General features: G+C 44.0%; 1 protein-coding gene across 3 annotated transcripts in view; it reads left to right on the forward strand.

Annotated features, from left to right (window-relative positions):
* CAMK1D (calcium/calmodulin dependent protein kinase ID) overlaps window positions 1–21,337 on the forward strand; it is a 211,935-nt gene that overhangs the window by 176,628 nt on the left and 13,970 nt on the right. For all 3 annotated transcript variants that reach the window (XM_039730902.1, XM_039730903.1, XM_039730901.1), the window contains exons 6-8: window positions 4,702–4,777; window positions 12,862–12,974; window positions 14,644–14,722. In XM_039730902.1, coding sequence (XP_039586836.1) covers window positions 4,702–4,777; window positions 12,862–12,974; window positions 14,644–14,722 — 268 coding nt within the window. The remainder of the gene's footprint in view (window positions 1–4,701; window positions 4,778–12,861; window positions 12,975–14,643; window positions 14,723–21,337) is intronic.

Raw genomic sequence — 21,337 nt, forward strand, 5'->3', positions numbered from 1 at the left:
TGTGTGATTATGGGCAAGATCCTAAGAAGCCATTAGTGATTTATAATTTTAAACGTCATGGATTTGGGCTGGTCAGCTCTTGGCCTTATATAACAACTCGGTTTTGATGTAAGAGCTGTTCAAATCTGCCTGAAAATGAGACATCCCTGAGGTGTGTCAAGCTGGGCACCCACCAGGTGATTCCAGTCACTCAGCAAATTCTTCTGAAGAGATTTTGGATGTTTGGGATTTGGGTCTCACTGAGTGACTTTCCATGAGAGGTGGACCCTCAAAAGCTTTGGTTATTTCTGCAGATGGAACTTAGACTTCCAAGACGCTTGAAAAGTCATTAAAAATGTTAGAAAGCCTCTCTGAGGCAATCTGCTCTCATTTTGCAGAAACACTGAATTATGAGCTATGTTTGTGGCTGACTAATATGTTAATCCTACTGAGATTTAAAATTGCTCTGAGTCCCAATCCTCTTCAAGTAAAATTTTCTTGTACTTCCCTGCCATACAAACTCAGGGCTGGATCCTGGATATGTGGCTGGTCCCTGTAAACCCCATCTCACTCACTGTTTTCATTTTCTGTACTGCTTTTATCAAAGGTCATTTCATGACTCTCATCTCTGCTCTGCCAGAAATCCAGTAGTTTCAGATCTCACCAAAGCCACCTGTTCCTCTTAGCCCTGTGCAAGACCACAGCATTTAAGTAAGCAATAAGTAAGAATTTTGGCCTATTTGGTATCCTTTGAGTCAAAGGTTGGAAATATTCAATAAGCCTTCAGAATATCCTTATTAGCAATAAGCTACCTCAGGAACCTTTAGGCAGTATCATAAGTAATCAAGTAAAAATAAAGCATAGGAATCACTCTGGACAGGGTTTGCTCAGGCAGAAGCACGTGACAGAGCAATTTCTCTTGCCAAATCCTGACAAAGACTTGTGTTACCCTCTGCTAAGCACAAACTGCATTATTACCCATGGCAGATATCTAAATCTGATTCAGCAACATGAAATAAGAATAACAGGAGCACAGAAAGTCAGCAATACTGCACTGAAACCCTGCTGTCCTTCTCAAAAAGCCTCAAACTTCAGAGTCTTGGCTGACCAGAACAACATGAACATGGAGGAATGTGTGAAAAAATGGAAAGAAGTTGTTTTCACCCCAGGATTCAATGGAAGAAAGACTCTGGTCTTGTGGTGATGCTGCTTCATGTGCATCTCAGCCTGTTTGCACTGTGAGGAGAGTACTTTGTAGGTTTTCACTTCAGGAAAGGGCTGGGTTGGCTCTTCCTGTGCAGTGCAGGCTGTTGTGAAGAACAGGCACCCCCATGACTTGTACACTGTGATCAACAGGCTTAAAGCATCAGAGCAATCCCCATCACCTGAGCTCTTTGCAGGAACATGGATTGCAGTTTTTGGCATCCAGCAGCTGCATTTTTCAGGGGCTTTTTAGCATAGCTGTGCTCTCTGAGGGTAATGGCATGGTGTTCTGGAAGAGTTCCAAATGTTCTGATCTGCACCTTTTCTTAAAACCTCCATTTGAAACAAACCTGTGATTTTATTTTTTTTTCTTATTAAAAGCAAAATATAAATCAGCCAAAAAGAAGCTAACTGTAAGACAGCAGGATCATCTGGGGAAGCACACCTTCATGTACCTGAAGGTGGAATGAGCCTGGCACCGTGGCAATGCTGATTTGGCCTGAAACACCTTCCTGGATGTGAAGGAAGGGTCTGGGTTTGCTCCCTTGGTTTCCCTGTCTGGGTGACTGTGGCCACAGCTCTTTTCACAGAGAGCAGCAGGCACAACTTCCCAAGGATCTGTCTGGGTGACTGTGGCCACAGCTCTCTTCACAGAGAGCAGCAGGCACAACTTCCCAAGGATTTTTCCCGAGAAGGCAGTGAGAAGCACAGAGAGAAAAAGAGAAAACAATTCTTATCTCTATTCTCCACTCCTGTAGTTTTGCACCTGTGGAATGCTTTATGGAGATTGTTTACGCAAAGTGATTTGTCATTTGAATTCTCCTTAGGATTGTTTTGTTTCCTTGGCCAGTTGGGTCAAAGTTGTGTCCTGACTGTCTCAGGCAGTCACGGGTTTTTCTTCAGTATCTTTAGTATAGTATAGTATCTCTTTAGTATAGTTATAATATAGTATTCATGTAATATAGTATAGTGTTAATAAAGCAATTGTTCAGTATTCTGAATCATGGAGTCAGAGCACATTATTCCCAGCACTGGGGGCTCCCTGCATACGATAGGTGACTGCTGTTTGTGGTTTGAGCCCAGAGTGATTCCCTGGGGATGTGTGACAGTGGAAACTGTGCTCAGCTGGCATCTCCCCAGCTCCAGAAATGGGAGATTTGGCTTTCCCTTTCTCCTTTCTGCTGTTTTGTCTCCCCAGCTGTCTGTGTTGATCCTTTAATGCTGTCAGCTCCTGGATGTTTTTCGTTGTGTCTCCTGCTTTTGCCTCTTGGCGCTGATCTGCCTTCATTCCTGAGAGCTTCTCTGACTTGTATTTCAGCTCATTAAATATTTCCATTTTTCTGTATATCAGAGACAGAAGATGCTGAGCTATGTCCTCCTGTTCCTGCTGCATGTCTGCTCATTGGAACAAAAACCAAAAGCAGCCATTTGACCTTAAAAGAAGTATTTAAACCTCCTACCTTTCTTCATTAATGCTTACCCTGTATTGTTCTTACCTGTTTCAGAGCTGCCATCCACAGCAGCAGCTATCAGTGCTCTTTACTCCTTTAAAACAGAGAGAAATGCCCCAGCAGAGCTTTGATGTTTTAAGAGGGAAAATCTTTATATAGCTCACATCCCCTCATCTCAGAATTGTTTTCTGTTATGTTAATGTGGCATATCTGTGTAATGTCAGGAGCTCACTGCTCCTCAGCAGCCATTTGCATAATATTTTCTTTAGGAGCTATGAGGTGTGTAATGTTTACCAGTCTTGAAAGTTATGTAAACAGGCACAGACAGTCAGAGGTAGAAGAGAATGTGAATAAAATACTGGGAATTTGAAAGGACTGGAGAGTCGGAAGACATCTAAGCACATAAAGACAGGAGAGCATTAACTCCCTTCTTTCTCATATTTTGTCACAAAATTTGATTACAAGGGATAGTTTTCTGTTTTGTTCTGTCTCATTTCTTATGCAGTGGTCCCAGTTTCCAATTCACATACAGTGGTCCCAATTTGCTGAATGACTTGAAAATTGGAGTAGTATTTAACCTGTACTGCAGACTGGGACATATCCCAATCTTTAAGAGTCTTCATAATGTGGTTGGCACCTATAATTTTACCCACATTGCCCTGAATTTTCTTCAGTTCTGCAACAAGTCCCTGGTGAAATTTGACCCTTTCCATCATTGTTCTGCCTGTGGAAATGCAGATGGCCTCACCTGCCTCGTGCACTCTCTTCCTTCAGTTCCCTCTATGAGCCCTTATGCCAAAGCACTGAAAAATCTTTTTGATTCTCATTATCTCTTCTTGTTCCATACCTTGCTGGCAGTATTGACCTTGGGTTTTTTGTTGGTTTGTCTGGATTAAGAAGACAAGTCTTCAAAGAGTCCTACCAGTACAACAGAGGATAGGTAGCTAACAAATATGAGGCTCAAGTTTTAATATATGTCTGTGTTTCACAATTTGTTTTTTTGCTCTTCTTCACTAAGTGCTTTGGTGCTGGAAAGACTCCTAGCAGAGGAAGGTGTGACTCCCAAGAAATATTTTTGTTGAGATTTGTCACTTCATTACTTTTTTCCAGCATTTGAACTCCAAATTACTCAAAGGAAATATTGTACTTTTTAAAACCTAGTATAGCAAGTCTGCATTAGGAATGCCACAACTAGTGATTTTTTGCATTATTGTGAATGTTTTGTTTTGAAAAAGGCAAAAGCTTCTTTACATGAAAAATATTAGGGTCACTGGGGTTTAAAATTTAAGTTTAAACATTTGCACTGCAAGGTCTCAACAGGGAAAACATAATACTTAAGGATTCCAGACAAAAATACACATTTTTTAGTCTCAGTAGTATAAGATAGTAAAGCAGATCCACAGGGAGTTTAAAAAAATTCCCAGGCTCTTGCTTCTAGCAAAATTCAGACTTTGGTGGCTGTATAGAGGCAAGAGGCTCAGTTCTTTTGTGCACATGTCCAATTCCTGCAGCTTTTCCTCTTTCCCTCTGAGGTGTCTGTGCTCCCAAAGGCAGAAGGACAAATGACTCCCTCTGACTCTGACATCCAGCAGGCTTTGGGAGGTAGCTGCTGGAAGAAGTGGTGGCTGTCTCCTTCCTCTCCTGCAGATGCAGCTTATCTCCTCCCTGACTTGCTGCCCTTTCTGAGCTGCCTCTGGAACTCCCCTCTCTGGCAGCACCGAGCTGTGATGCTGTCAGGGAGAATCTCTGCACCCCTGCAAAGCTTGGCCTCATTTTCCTCCTAAACAGGGAGGTGATGGCCCTCTGCCTCTCACGCATTTTTCTGTGCTTTGTTTTGTTTTCTGTGCCTGGAGACAAAAAAAAAATTGTGAATTTGTCCTACTTTGGGAGTCATCCTTTCTTGTGAGAATATGACCTTCAAAAACCTCAGGACGCATTTACAAACACAAGAGTTATATGTGGAGAGCAAAACAAGGTCTTGGGAGATTCAACTTTCAGAGTCCTACCTTTTGACCATATTCAAATGTCTGGACTTATAACATGTGCTTGTTTGGCTTTTTATTTTCAGCTCCTGAAGTGCTGGCCCAGAAGCCCTACAGCAAAGCCGTGGACTGCTGGTCCATCGGGGTCATCGCCTACATCCTGTGAGTACCTCTTGAGTTCCCAGTGCTGGCACCTCTGGGACCTGCACCTTGCTCTCCCACCATGGAGTTACCTGCTTAGCCTGGGCCAAAATAACTAACCCCTGACACTTGTGATGCAGGGTAGCATGTACCCTGGATGCATAAAGGCTGAAATTTGAGCAAAAGTGGTAGGAAATGGGCTAGTACCCTTCAGCTATCAAAATCCTTGGTCCCACCAGAACTACACTGTGTGCAGCAGTGTGGGCTTGTCCAGCTTGTGACATTATTGAAGTTATTGTTGTCCCCTGCTCAGACTGGCTTTGAGAAGAAACAAATCTGGCTGTGTCCACTGAGCTGCCACAGAACAAATGTCTTTTCCTGACAGCATTACCACTGCTTTATTTTTTTACTTTTCCCTTTTACACAACTGTCACAACTGTTATACAAGGCTGAAGAAAAAAGCAGCTCCAACGAGGCACAGCATTAAAGCATTCCTACTTTGTTCCCCTTTTCCTTATGCAGACATTTCATGGCTTGTCAACATGAATAACTTTTTGATGGTGCTGTAGAACTATTTTTGCCAGGACATACCTCATTGCTGTGCTATCCACTCTGTGCAATGTTCATTCTTTACATTTGCATTACATTTGCATAATTTATATGCTACCCCAAACAGGGAGGTTTTATATTAAATAGTATAGGAAGGCAGCTTGGTTTATTGCATGTGTGTTTATTTACTTAAACCAAAATCCTGCTTGAAAACATTAGTTTTATGACTGTCTATTTTGAAAACTTGTTAAGTACAAAACTTACATGGGAATGGATTTCTCTTGGAGCTGCCATCAATAGCAGGATGCAAAAAGCTTTTGCTAAACAAAGTAAAAATCAACAGTGCTGATTCTGACTTTGGTTCAAAGCCCACTGGGACCAACTACAGCAGTGAGGAAGAGCACAGACATGCCAAAATACCTTGAAGGCTGCCTCACAAACCATTCCTTAGTGCTCATTTAGATGAGGATGATGTGTGCTGACTCAAAGTTACCTTTTTCACAAGCAAATCTGCTCATGGAAGTCCTAAGGGTTGAGATTTTTGACATTGTCAGTCCTTGCCAGCCATGGCAGGACACAGCTGGAGCCTTTTCTGATGCTCTTTTAGGACTTAAGAGAGTACCAGTTTCAGAGAATGGGAAAAGGAGGATGCAGGTGGGAGATGCACTACTCTGCCTCATATCCAAGCTCAGCTGCTGCCTGGGTTCAGTTTATTGCCAAATATCCACCATGAAAACGTGTGTCCATCGGGCAGCCCAGGGGAGGGCTGGGAGATAAACCTGGCTCTGCTTTCCTCCACGTTATCAGTCCCATGTGTCCATGGCTCATACACCAAGGGTCTTTTGTGCTGGCAGACCTGTGGTCTTGTTTCACTTGTGGCTTTCACAGGTCTTGCTGGGGAACAGGGGTGAGACAGTGCTAAGCTAAATGTGTCTTCCACACCCACTTTATAAATACTTCTTCAACAGGTGGAAGATTTTAATCCCCTCCATAATCTTTCCCCCTTCCTAAGCAAGGCTGCTCTTTCTGCAAGGTTCAGCCCTGTTTCCTGCTCTGTTTTCCAAATCAGCATGTGCTCAGCTTGTTGGGCAAGGCATGCACACTCCTCAAGTTTAAATTCCCTATTCACTACACAGGGAATTCCCAGCCCAGAAGGCTTAAATCATCTCAGTAAGAATGAGCTTCTATGAATTCCTGTTTGCAGGACAAGGAAAACTTTTCAGGGTTTCTGTGCTTCAGGTAATAAGGTCTTGATTTGTGTTTTGTACAGCCCAAATAAGTGGCAATAACACATTGCTGTAGAAGGAGCCTGTTAATATGTTTGCCAGATTGTTACAGCTTGGGTGGGATTGGGTCTGAGACCAAACCAGCTCTTTCAATGTGTAAGCCACATCCTTCAGCTCCTGTAGCAGTCAGCAGCACTCCTGGGCTCCCTTTGGTTAGCCCCCACAGCCCATGGCATCAGGGGCCCTGTGCACTTCAGAGCCACCGGGCACCTCAGCCCAGCCTGAGTGCATGCAAACAGCCATTTCACCAGGGTGGGCTGTTCAGTTGCCTAAACTTGCACATTTAGTGCCAATCTGGGGGGTCCAGGGCAGCCACATGGATTTGGAAAGTGTAGCACACTGCAGAGACCTTCCATGTGGAGAGGCAGATGGATCCAAGCCCGAGACCATGGACCATGTCGAATAGCACCAGATGCTCTTGCTGAGGTGACTGGATCACACCCTGCTCCCTGCCCAGAGCCCTGCTCCCACAGTGTGGATTCATCTGCTCTGTGGTACATTTCCACCACTCTCCAGCCTCCCCTGACTCCATCTCTGCTGAGTGCAATGTGATCTGAGAAACCCAGCCCACACCTCACGTGTCCTGGGCCTGGTCTGGATCTCATCCTTGCTTCCAGGAATAGCCAGAAGTTGCAGATGTGGTCTCTTGAGAAAGTGAATGTCTGGAATACAGTAAAAAGAGAGGGAGGAGGAGGGTCCTTCCCTCAGCTGGAGGGAATTATCCCTGGTGGGGTCTCTGATACAGCCAGTTGTGGACTCAGCAGTGCCACCAGAGGTAGCAGTGCCAGCAGGGGCTCCCAGTGTGACATGGCACTGAAATGCCACAAGGAGCAGCAGCACAAGGACGTGGTGAAATGCTGGGAGTCAAACCTGCCCTGAGCAGGATTTATTAGCTCCAATATGTAGCTGCACCCATTCGGACATGCCATTTCCAGCTCCACAATCAGCACAGCTGGAGCTACTTGCACATGCCTAAACCAGGTGGAGATGCATTTTTGCACATGGCAATCCAAGCACAACTTCCTGCTTCATCTCCTCACCTCTCCCACAGATCCTCACTGCCACTCTGAACAGACTGTTGTCATTTAAGAAGATGGAAACTCAAAGGAAACCAACACGGAAGTCAGGCATAAATTAAAGATGCTTTGAGCTAATATTACTGCAAGTGGTTTGAGTGCCTCCAGACCCGAGCTCAGTCTCACTTGAGAGCCCTCAGTTAATGACACTGGAAGAACAAACTGTTTCTGTGGCACTGATGCTGTAGAGAAATATTTGTTTCCGTGATCTGCAAGGATGTCTTGGGACAGAATATTTCTGTTTCAGTGCCAGTCTCTAATGCTTCTCCTTAATGACAGCCAGATTGCAGAGGCCCCACCAGTGGAGTTTTTATCAAAACCTGTTTTGCATGAGAAGTCATTATCCACAAAAACTAATTTTAGAGCCTGAAATTTCCTGTTATTCCAGTTTCAGTATGTCTCAATTTGAAACAGCCTCACTGTTGGGCTCAGCCTTCCACTTATCACAAGGTAGTTTTGATAATGTGTCCAACTTTAAGATCTAAAGCATAAGAAGAGCAAGAAACTTCACTGGATTCCCAGCAGTTGGATTTGGGGCCTTTCTGGGTCAGATAAGGGATTATAAAAGCTTGGGGAACAAAAATACTGATCACATGCATACCTTATATAGAGAAGATTAGGTTAATTTATGCAAAAAATAGAAAATCATGTTTTGAAGCTGGAAAAGAACCTGGCGGCACAGAATGCTCTGCCTCAGCCCCTGGTTATTCATAGTCTTCTGCAATATGTCAGATGCATTTTGCCTTGAATTTTCTTCTGTTTCCCTTCACTGTTTGGACAGAGAGCCACTGGTTTGTTATTGTTTATAAACAATTACCTATCTGGAGATAAATCTTGGATCAAACTTTCACACTTTGCTGCTGAGCTGCTTTTGATTCTCAAGTAGATGTGCATGAATCATCAGTGGTGTTTGTATGGAAGGATTAACCAGGGACAGTGCAAAGTATATTATGCCAAAAGAGGTTTCCACCATCACCCTAGGAGTCATCCACTAGGAAAAAGTGGTCAGTCATCTTTCCTGCTTTGCATCACACACAAGCCTAAGCAAAAAAGTGAGGAACAAGTTACTTGTCCAGCACTGGAAGGAGAAACAGTGGTGGCACAAGACACAGGCATTTTGGGTTGCTCAGGAAATCTCAGCTAACATTGGGAAAAGAACCTCAAATGCTTGTTCCTCATTGCTTGCTTCTTAATTTGTCTGTGATCTCCTATGCTGACATGTCCTTGTCCACAGCTTTGTGGGGGCACCAGTGTCAGCCAATATGAGGGACTGTTCCCAAAATACACAGAAGAAATACATGAGTTTATCCCTATAAATAGCACTTGGATGACTTCCCACACCATAGATCTCAGGTCTTTGAGCAGCTAATTAATTCTTTGTTCTAATCTAACTGTAAAATTGTTTGTAAAACTAACCATTGGGCCTCTTGTGTTCCAGACTGGACACTGACCATGTGCATGAGTTATTTAGCCTTTAGTATCACCCCAGTAAGTAATGGGAGCTTGCTTTCTCTGCCTGGTAAAGACAAGATGTTCCTGCTATTCCTCTTGTCCTCTCAGGATCACTTTTAGAAATGAATTCTGGCAATATCTTTCTCTTGTACATCCACCTGTGTTTTTCTTATCTGCATCCCATTATTTTTAAGGCAAGACTGGGGATAAGAGTTTAGGGAAAAATCTGTTGCTTATGTGATAAGGTTGCTAAATAATTCTGAAACGCTTTTATTCGGTGAAACTTCAAGAAAATGATGACAACTAATAGCTGCCTGAAACTCCCCCAGGACAGTGCAGGAGTTTTTCACATTGAAGACAAAGGGGTTATTTTTGCATTTCTGCATATCTAAAGGAAAGCAGCAGAACCTCTGATAGTGAGGTCATTTTTTTCACACAGAAATGTCCCAGCAGATGGAAATGAGGTCGGTGGGATTTTGATTCTGTAAGAATTAACCAAAAAAACTCATTATGGACTTTGGAAAGTGTCCCAGTTGCTGGAAGTCCAGCAAGATTTCCTCCAGCCATAAACTGCAAGATAGGCTGCTTTGCTGGGGCTTTCCCATCCCTTCTGCAAAGCCAATAATGTTAAACCTTAAGTAACATTAAAACTGACATGTCTTCCTAAGCTCTGTTTTTAGAGAAAGGACAGCAAGGCTGTACATAAAATCCCTGTATTTTGGCTCTAACCCATCCTGTGCCAGCGTGCCCCAATGTTCCCCTCCCACATGCCACCTCTTCTGACCTGCAGGGCTTTCTCCCTTCTCACCTGCTTTCTGGTGCAGGTCCTCATTGATTTGCCACCCAGAGGAACATTCTTGCATCCCCTTTGTAGGAGGTCCATCCCTGGCCAAGCCAGGATCAGCCCCCGGGCTCACTCAGCTCTCAGGCAAGGGCTGATCTGGGGGGATTTCCCTGCCCATGACCTGCAGTAGCAATGAATCCTTCTCAGCCTCTTCCTAGCAAGGGAAAAGCTGTGCCAAAAGAAGATGTTTTCTGCCCTTTGCCCAGCTCCTGGCAGTTCTGGTGTCCTCCTACATAACTCTGTCTGTCCTTGTGCATCAGCATGGGCTGCAGTGACCTCCTGGACACAGAGGCTGATTCCCCAGACGTGTAGATACTCCAGCTATGTAGAAAAGCTGGACTGAAAGGCTCTGGAGAGGCTGGGCTTCTTGCTGGGACTCAAATCTCTGCTCCCCTCTTGCAGGGTTGTTGCCCTCCAGCTCTGTGCTGCTTAGCAGTGTGCTCCTGCCTTTTGCTGCCACAAGTGTGTATAAATCACAGCAGTCCTAACTTGTACCTTTGCCAAGGTAATTAGTACAGTGCACATTTGAAGAGAGTTATTGCTCTCTCCAGAGCAGCCTGCCAGTGCCTCAGCATGCACAGCACTGTCTGCTTGCCTTCAAATGCTTTATCAGAGCACTTTGGGTTTGTCTAAGGAAAGTGCTGAGGAAGGCAGGAAATTAATGAAGGGCTGTCAGGCTTCTTAAATGCAGCCCCTTGAGTCTCACAGGGAGGAGGGGACAGAGCAATGGCTTCAAGTGGATCTTTTTTCTTTCTTTTTTCTTTTGTTTTCATTTTTTCTCTTTTCTTTTTCTCCAACCTGGGTATCTCTGCCCCAGTGCTCATCCTACCAGTTGCAGTGCTGGTGTTGTCAGCTCCATCATTTCCCCTCAGTAAAGCACCCAAAATCTTGAGGGCTGGAGGAGGAGGGAGAAAATCAGTTCATGTGCATCCCACCCCAAGACTGTGGGATGTGAGCACTGATAATTATTACACTAAAACAAGTAATTTATAAGCTCTTCACAGATACCAGTAGGGTTGGACACTGATTGAGGATCCAGTCTCTTCATTAAGCCACCAGATGTTTTTCCACTGTTGTCTGTGTGCATAGTGGCTTTTTGGCATTTGCTAAATTCAGCATTTTTAGGGACCCTTGTCTTTCACCACCTGCACCACGGGGTTTCCAACAGGAGCACCCAGCCCCAGGCACATGCCCTTAAGTAGGTGCACTCCTGCTCTGGACATACATGCTTGTGTGGCATGAGTTTATCTATCTGGTTTGATAATGGCAGTCATCCAGTGGGACACAAATGAGGACTGGCCCATCTGCTCTCTGAGATAAAAGAGATTTCTGGCTCAGCTGAACCACAGTGGGTTCATCATCATGCTGCAAATTCCAGTGGAGTTCTCCCGGGTCAGTGTGGCTGTGACGCAGATCAACATCTCAGTATTTAAATTATTTATCAAGCACACTGGCTCTTCAGAGCTAACAAAACATTGCTCCTTTCACCCTCAAGTGTTGAGTTGGTTCAAATAACCTCCAGGGCAGCCGGCTGGCTTTGGGTTATAAATAACTCAAGTATTTCATTTCTTGCAGTTTCCCCCCCTTGCTCTGCTGCTGTTTCTGAGCTAGATCTACAGTCTGTTTGTAATGGCTGGCTCTCTCCAATTAAATGCTTTATTGAGGTTGATTGACTCAAAGTTTAAAAAAACTGTAGGAAAAACATCATTTCAATACCAGCAAAGTATTTGGAAGAATGATTTAAACTACAGACCAGCAACAAGTGGAAAAAAGGTATCATCTCTACAGAGAGGCAGGAAGGGCTCTTCAACTGTGAGCAGGATGGGTTTGCTAAAACCTTGGGCCAGCCTCAGAGGTAAATCTGGCACTTTGCAACATTGGTGTTAAAACTTGAAGAGGGGTTGTCTCTGCTGGCACGTGTGTGCAGAGTGGGGCAGAATACTCCCTGCAGCACCAGCTGGGTGTGAGGGATCTCTGACACACGAGTTTTATCACTGCACTTCCTTAATGCTGTGCTTTTCCCATATCCAGCCCTGCCTCTGCACCATGGCTGTCCTGTTCTGCAGCACTGGGAGGGTGCACCCTGAATGCATTAGCTCAAATAATGTTCCATGTCCTGCTTGGCTTTCTTGGTTTTCTTCTTTTTTTTTTTTTTTTCTTGTTTTTTTGGGGGGCTAGGTTTTCTGAGAAGTCTGACTATAAACACTGAGAACCAGGACAGGACTGTTGTCAGCCTCAGGCAAGGCAGGCAGTTGGATGTGGTCAGCAAAATCACTTGCAGGAGTGAGAAAGGGAGAGGCTCTCCCTGTGCCTGCAGCAGCAGCAGGTCCACGTGCAGCCCTTGCAAGCTGTGCTGCAGAGGTGGATGGGCTCCTGGGCATCCTCCTCACTGTGCCTGGGGACACAGAGCCCCCCACATCCTGCAGATGCTTTATGCCCTGTGCCTGAAAGCTCTGCAGGGCTCCTTGTCCTGCTCTGCCCCAGGTCTTCTGGATGTGCTGAGGGATTAGAGGGACTGATGCTTTGTGGATGTAGGGTTTAGCTCATGAAATCTCCTCTTAGCACTTGCACAGGAGAGGATGGCAGGGGTCATGTCTGTGTAATAAAACTGTTCCTCTGGTTAAACACTCAAAACATGCAGAGAGAGGTCAGGATATCTGCATGGGGCCAACAGCACCAGGTTTCCAGGCAGAATTCCACTTTGTCCAGGGCAGTGCCAATCTCCAGAAGTGGCTTTACATGTCCCTGAAGAAACTTCTCTCATGGCAGCACTTGCTTGCTTGAAAACTTACTGGGGCAAGCCTTGACTGAGAGTTTCTCCTTCTCCCTCCCTCCTTCTTACCTTCTGGACAGAGATGGGTCCAGTGGTCACCTCTCTCTTTTCTTGTTCTCCACCAGGCTCTGTGGGTATCCTCCTTTCTATGATGAGAACGACTCCAAGCTCTTTGAGCAGATCCTTAAGGCAGAGTATGAGTTTGACTCTCCATACTGGGATGACATCTCCGAGTCTGGTAAGCAGCTGCTGCTCTTTAAATTGCAGCAACCATGCATGCACCTGTGCCTATTGCCTGCATTCCCTCTGGGCATGAAATTGCACCCCCCATCATCCTTTTAACTGAACACCAGTGGGAAGGTGCATTTCTTTTGGCTCAAATAGTCATGGGAGTTTGTTTCTGCAGCAGGCAAATTAGGTCTGTCAGTCACACAAAAAGCACTAAAACATAGCTCAAACAGCAGATAAAGATGGCAGAAGACTGTCCCAAGAAGAAAAAGCAGCTTAATTTCTCCATTGTGTCCTAATGAAAAGCAGATTGTTAATGTGTCATTAATAATAAGGTGGCAAACGAGTTTGGCTCTGTTGCTGACACTTCACTGCAGCTTCAAAGCAAGTCCTCAGTCTGTGCAGCAAAAAACCAAGAAACTAATGGCTTTCAAATGAGGCAGGTGAGCAGATCCACAAACTGGAAGGACTGACCATGTGGGTGGATGTTCCCCATACAGAGCAGGAGATATTTAACCCATAGTACCCACCTGCCCCTGCTCCAGTCAGCCTGGCAGAGGGGCAGATACCCCAAATGTGGTACAGGCAGATGTTCCAAGGGCTTCTGGGTCCAGTGTGGGTCTGTATCTAGGGATGACAGCAGGGGATATTCAGCCTTGCACCTGCATGTATCCCTGACACACAGTTTAGTCTCCAAGAGGTCACCCAAGCTCAGTGTCCTTGCTCTGTCCAACCCAGGGAAACATCTGCTACTTCGTGCAGAAAAAAGAATTAATTCTAGGAATATTCCATCATGTAAAAATAACCCTATAAATACAGTTTTCTGATTTATTAGTGCTACTGATTGAGGCAGGGGAGATAAAAATTGAATGTTTTTATTATAAAGATGATTATGTATTCTCTTATCTACACAGAGAGCAGCATTTTATGCTGCTTACATCTGCAGTCCAGATATCATTATGATGGATTGCTCAAAAATATATGTGATGAGAAGTTTTTTAAACTAATAAGGATTTTCAGAGAAAAAATGAAGGTCTGCTGGCAGACCCTTCTGTCTCATGGGGGAAAGTCCATCACCTAAATCAGCACAAAGATTTTCCTGCCATATTTGGCTTTGCTGTGTCTCCTTCAGCTACCCTGTCCTGAAGCTGCTGGGCCCACGCCACGCTGCAATCTCCCTTCCTTCCATTATGGTGTCGATTAAAAACACACTGCCTCCTGCTCCAGGGACTCCATTTGCCTTGCTGAATTCCTCTTTAATAGGCAACACATCCTCACAGCTCCTCTTACTGTGGCATCTGCCCTTCTCCCTCTCCTCAGCTGGGCAGCACATCCAGTGCACGTGGCCACATGCAGACCACTGAGATGATGCAGCACGTGGCTGACCAGAGACCCAGGGCTGGACACTGCTGACTCTGAATTACCCATCCCACTCCTAAATATACCTCCAGGAGTAGATGCCTTCAGCTTTTATCTGGTACACTAAATAGCTTGGATTTGGTCCTAAGTCACTTTGATCCTATCTACACTAATAAATGGCAAATGATTTTCTTGTGCTGTGGCCAGATGGCTCTTGGTAGCCTGATCAGTGCTGTTGGATGTGGCAGCAGAACTGGGCATCAACTCTATTGCTTTGAATCATTTTCTCTTTTTTTTTTTTTTTTTTTTTTTTTTTTCAGCTAAAGACTTCATTCGGAATTTGATGGAGAAGGACCCTAATAAAAGATACACCTGTGAGCAAGCAGCACGGCACCCTTGGTAAGCAGCACTCAGTGCTCTGGGGAACCCTCAGGACACAGAGAACCTTTTTACACTCCTGGAAGTGTTTTTTCTGTCACACATTGTACTGACCTCTACTACATAACTCTGTGCTTTTATTCTTACAATCCCTGCCTTTGTCCTCCAGATTTTCCTGGAAAACTGTAATGGACTTTAATCTCATGCACCAACCTGTGTAAGGGTTAGTAAAATGCTGAATTATGTATGTTTACTGTAGTGCAGCAGTGGGATGTGCCAAAATGATTAAAGTGCTTAAAGTTAAATGGTGCCTTTGCATATGAGTGACTTCATCAACATTTCCCAAGGTTTGTGTAGCTGGAACAAGGGTGACTCATGTGCTTTTGACCAGCCCTGAGTGACTGAGAGCATCATCCCACACTACCAGCTGCACCCACACATGGGCTCTGCATCTAACTCTCTTAGGCTAGGGGACATTATATAAGCAAGGTGAGGTATTATTTTTGTTGTTATAATAGCTGCAGCAGAAAAGAGTGAATGGCATGATGTTTTCACCCCAGGTGTGCATTACACTCTGGTTTTATACCATCACAAATGCCACTTCCTTTTGCATTGTCTGTGCAACAAAAAGGAAATTTGAGATATGAAATCCCATTTTGTGAGATGAAAAAAAATCCCAAACTGGTTCTAAATGGTACTGGCCTGAGCCTCAGGAAATTAAACAAGTCAGTATTAGGAATACAGAATAAACAACGAGAATGCAACTCCCAGCAGAGTGAGGTGACCATTTGTAGAACTCAGAGACAGATTTTCCAAAGCTTGATATCCAAGATACACAAAATTTAAGCATCCAGCCTCTGGCCCTGCTACATCTGTGTTGGTGGCTGGAGTGCAACAAAGAAACGTGGCACTTGTAACACACACAGCTTCTGGGCCCTCTGAAAGGAACAAAATGATAAAAAGTGTTTTCATTCCTTTTTTTGTGTGGTTTTGTTTTTTTTTCTTTTGCATGTCATGGCCAAGGGCCAATGGAAACTCACAGACTGCTACATAATTTGTACTATTTTCCACAGAATCCCATCTTCCATTTAAAAACAACCCCCCCAAAAAGGTTTTTCCCCATTTCTGTGGCAGGGGGTCTTCTTCTGCCAGGCTGACTTTGCCATCCAGTGGTTCATTTTCAAGACTTCAAGTTCTGACACAGCACAGCTCAGGGTCAGCCTTTGAAATGTCAGAGATGCAAATGGCACTGCAGAAGGGAGGCTGAAAATATTCACTGTGCTGGCACTCCACACCCTGAATCCACCTCCCTTTGACACAGAGACAACATGTGCCAGGGGATTACAGGACAAAAAGGAAAAGCATGGAAGTTTCCAAAGCTATGGCTTCAGCCCTGCCTCTGTCCTGCCCAGCGTGCTCATGAGCAGCATTCCATGCCTCATTCCCCTTGCTCTGAAAAGCTTCCTGTAACATGGACACTGCAGTTACGGACCTCTCTGCAGAGCTGTGCAGTGATTTTATTTTTTTTTTTTTTGGAGGGTTTGGATCCTGTAGGGATAAATGCCTTTTTGGATAATCATGGCTGCTCACCCAGATGTTATTTTGGAGGTAGTGGTAGGATCTCCTCTTGCCAAAGCATTGCTCAAGGAGCATTTTCCACCCAGATTCCTTATGTCAGGAATAGAGAGGGTTTCACTGTTTCTTTTCTCATTCTAGCTATTACATCTGTGGCAGTGACATCCTTTCCTTCTCCTGGAAGGGAGGGAAGGCTTTTTCAGTGGAGGAGGAAGAGAGTTCTGTGCTTTGTCTCAGTGGTCAGCTGTGTCCTTCTCTCAGCCTGGGTGTATTTAAGTTTCCAGCAGCTCCAGGCCCGAGTTCCTCTCTCTCCTGGTTGCATTCAGTGCTGCAGCAGCTGGAGACAGGGGTGCACATGTGCAGCCAGCAGAGAAAGGCTACCACAGCTTTTGTATCACCCCACACCCCCTTTTCAGATGAGCATGGATTTCACATCCCCCTGGCTACATCATCTTCCATGGTGCCAAGAGAGCATCTCTGTGTGTTACCACAGGACAGAGGTACCTAAAGCTGTTGGCTTAGTGGGAAGAGGTGATCAGAGCAGGCTGAAGTGGTCTCAAGAATTACATGCCTTTGCAGAGTGCTTGCACTGCAGGCAGCCCTTGATGGCATCTCATAAAAGGTATTTTTTTTCTTGTCTGCACAAGCAACATAAGAAGCATCTTTGAACCAGGAGTTCTCATGAAGTGAAATCCTGATTCCACTGAGGCTAATGGGAGTTTTGCCAGACTTCAGTGAGAGCTGGGGTTTGTCTTCTTTTTTCATCAGCAGAACAGAGGCCTCCCTGGGTCACTGTTGCTGTTGCAAATGGTACATAATTAATATGTGTATGGTGAGGTGGCTCCATGTAGTAACATTTTCCAGCTTTCCCTTTTTCTGCCTCATATGGTGAAGTCCTCCTATGCAGTATCAGATCATTGACATCTTCACAAATTAGGAAGAAATCTACCAAACAATGAGTAATTAACACATATTTTATAATCTTATTGTGTAAAAGTAGTTAACTGTGCATGACATGGCTACCTGGCCATGAGATTTTGTTGTTTCACTATGCAGTATTTGTGAAGAACAAACTGATTCTAAAACACACTTTTTATTTTAATCTCTGTGTTGTCATTAAAACCTTCCAAACAGGGCTTGCAGGAACTGGATCTTGCAAGATAATACATTTGTGCCTTTAAGGTTAATAATATCTTTGAGTTTTGGGAAACTGCTCCAGAACACACGGCTATTTGCATGACTAAATGTTTGCACAGGATCAGACCCTAAAAAAAGTCAATATTCTTCCCAATGTCCCACTTTTCTGCAGTGTATCTGCTCGCCACATGCCTGCTTTTACATGATGTCTTGCTATTTATAATCAAATGGCCTTGGTAGGGGGATGGTATGTTAAACTCAGAGCTGGCAGAAAAGGAGGCTAATAATTGCAGTGAAGTATGACAGCAGAAACAATACAATATGTGAGACTTGTTGGTGTAATGAGTCCACCCCTGCGTGTCCATTTATTCAGATTTCTCCAGTTTAATATACAGGTGACTTATGCTTTCCACTGGAAAAGTTATTTATTTTATAATGTATCTTTCAGTGAGGTCTGCACTGTTTATGGGGTGTTGCAAAGGTGCAATGTTCTGCTTAGCTTTTCCCACTGTGACTTTTCAAAAAGGACATGGAAAATGAAGGTAACAAAAGAATGGGGTGATTTTGCTGCAGCTTGATACATTTTAATGTTTCCCTGGCTCATATTAAAGACAGCAATTAAGTTTATTAAATATATTGCCATGTCAGAGCCCACATCCTGTTTAGGGCAGTGGCTCAGTCTGCAGTGATTAGTGGGGAGCAGCAGAAACCTGAGGACCTGTTTTTTCCAGCTATAGACTCATAGAAACATAGAATATCCTGGAGTGGAAGGGACCCTCAAGGATTATCAAAATGTGCTCCCCATCAGGTCAAACTAGGTCCTGCAGAGCCAAATTCAGCCTCCAGGCTTGGATCAGAGGAAAAGAAATCAGTGCTCAGAGGGTGAGGACAAAGTCCAGCAGTTAGGAAGCCAATACAGAAGTTAGAAGGGCTGCCATGAATTTATTTACTCCATCATGCATTAACCAAGTGAACTTAAATGTGATTTAAAGCTGCGTGCTGAAGGCACTTACAGCATCAAAGGCAGTTTGGGGCATCCAAATTAAAGGATGATGGATTGATTGCCTCCATATATATATTGTAAATATATAGACTGTAGAAGGGAGAAGGAGCTTGTGGCACCAGTTGGACCCAGTGTCTGCAGGCAGGAGCGTGGTCCTGGCCTTTCCCCACTGCTTGTGCAAAGGGAGAGAGGATCCTTGGGATGTGCCAACATCCAGCCACGCCTACACTGAGGAATCACAAAGCTCTGGCAAGGAATGAGCCTCTGCAAATTGTGACCATGACTCCAAGTGTTTATTGTGTGCCAGAGAGCACAAGCCAGATAATAATTTCCACCCAGGGAAAGGCCATGGTTTACAAAGAGCTCAGTTCTCAGACAATATTGTTTGAAGTGTGAAAAGGCCTTCCTGAAGGGAATTGCTGATGTTTACAACATTAAATCAAACTCTTATCGAGTTCATCCCTGCACTCTATTTATTTTGGAACATCACTGATACAGTGTGTGTGTATATTTATATACATGCATGGATGTGTGTGTGTGTGCATAGAGAAGAGTTATGATCCCTCAGCATTATCCATTACAGCTAAATCCATGTTTCCTGTCATCATACTCAGGAGTATTTCCAAGCACTTTTTGGCCAGCACAGCATTTGATTTGGCTGCCTTCAGAAGGAAGGTTCAGAAAATAATGGTAGATGAAAGGCTCTGCCTGCCATTGTGGGCAGGGAGGATGAGAGAGACATTTGCTTGCAGCATGCTAATGAACTGTCCAAAAGGAAATTTGCTGGTTTTGTCTGTGTTGGAGGTTCCTCTCAAAGCTTAGAAGTGGTATGGCCAGATAAATTGGTGTGATAAGTTTGAAGTCATCTAGAGAGCTAAAATAAATTAGATACTATGAAATAATATTTGATCATTAGATTAGATTCCTCTCATGTGCAGGATTAGATTTGTTATGGTTATTCATGAGAAATACACTTCTTAGCTTCAGTGGATGTGTTTGGGATGGGGAACCATCATTCTTGGTCTCTTGGTATCCATTTCTGTGCATTGAAACAGATATTTACAACTGGATGTAAAACCAGCTTCAACATGAAGCTCCCCAAAGGATTGTTAGGATGCAGCTGCTTTCAGGTGCTGCAAAAATGGGAATCCAGAGAGAAAATCCAGGCTTCACTTAGACTAATCAGTCCTTGCTTGGTTCCGGGTGATGTGCAGCAGGATAACAGATTATGCATTATTCTGATTTGTTTAATTTTATTTTTGTGCATATGTGTGGTAGGTAGAAGCAATGTCTTTTACTAGGCTAAGTAGACAGTTGGTAAAAAAAAAAAAAAAAAAAAAACTTTCAGAGCTGACATAGTTAATTTCAAAGTTAACTGCAAAGCCAGGAACTATTGTTCAGGACTAGATAAGCATCAGTCTGATTAGCTCAAGTTGATTGCAGTTTCTCTGTGAAAATGGAGTTGATTTCTAGAGGCAAAGTATATGTTGTACTAGAGAGGGAGGGAGAAAGAAAGAAAAAAAAGAAAGATACTAAGGTATTTTTGTCCTAAAAGGAAAAAGGAAATGGTTTATAGCCTGTGGACTTGGAGAGCTAGGGAAATGTGGAAGAGAAATTATAAATGCACTGAAACCGGTATCTATTAATTTAATTCTTTTTCTTCTCAGCAAGGGAACTAAAGTTCATTATTAAATACACTTGGTGTAGATGTGAGGATGCTCATGATAGCCACCACAGAGTAGATCTGTGTGCCCAAACACATCTCATTCTTCATATCTACCAGAGAGTACAAAATATGTGACTTCTCCCTGCTCACCTCCACCTCTCTGTGTCCTGAAACCCCCACATCTCTAGCAAAGCACCAACAGGGAAGGGATGATAGCATTGCTCTTGTTTTCCTAGAACTAAATCTATACTATAAACACTATAATACCACGAGTATTTCGTAAAAGCTACAAACCCCTCCAAGTGCAAAATAAAGTCTGAAAGCACAGTGCTCATGTTACAGCATCCCAGGATTAACAGGGTAGCTCTTCAAAGGCGCCCTGGAGAGCAATCCCACTCCCAGCTTTGGCAGCTGAGGCTGCATTCTGAGCCACACCATTCAGCATGCCAGCACGTGTTTGAACAGCTCCTGCTGCACTAAATTAGCCCCAGCAGTGCTGTTATTTTGCTCTGATTAGAAACTGTCATCTGCAAGTTGCTAATGTTGCTGAAGAGACCTAAGGTGTAGGATGGCTGCAGTGCTGAAGCATCTGAGGGCTTCACAAGATGTCTCTCCATCCCCCTGTGAAGTAAACAGATATTCTTCTACCTATCTGGAGAACACCCAAATACCAAGACTTTTTTCCTGGAATCACAAGAATTGCACAGTGAACATAGAGTTAGGGGTGGTAGAAGGCAGTTTGTGAACTATTGGAACCAGCAGTTTCTTATTGAAACCACCAGCATTGCAGAAAATTATCCCTAAACTAAAATTAATAATAATAATAATCATTAATAGCCTCTATTGGAGCTACACACCCAATCAAAAGCTTCATATTACAAAAACATATTTTCAAATCCTTGTGGAAACTGGCAGGAACAATCTTCTGGAAGAGCTTGCAAGGGCATCATGCCCCAAGAATTTGTCCTATCTATGTTTCCAAAATAAGGTTTGACAGGTGGGCAACAGGACCTGTTCTTATGGAGATTGTTAACCAGCTTGTTTGTAAAGCAAAACGCATCATTTGCTTTGGTGGGAAAATGTCCCTTGCAAGTGTAAGTGAATTTTCTGCCTTGGTCTCTTTGATCAGTTACTGAAGGGATGGTTTGGCTTGTAGTTTCTTCTGAGATCTGTAGTGTGACAGCCAGTGCTCCCAGCTGGTGTGTGTTGAGGGCACCTGTCTTCACCAAGGAGCTGTTCTTGGACAGAGCTGAGC

Source organism: Passer montanus, unplaced genomic scaffold (genome assembly GCF_014805655.1).
Source record: "Passer montanus isolate IOZ18808 unplaced genomic scaffold, ASM1480565v1 scaffold74, whole genome shotgun sequence".
NCBI classification, from domain to species: domain Eukaryota; kingdom Metazoa; phylum Chordata; class Aves; order Passeriformes; family Passeridae; genus Passer; species Passer montanus.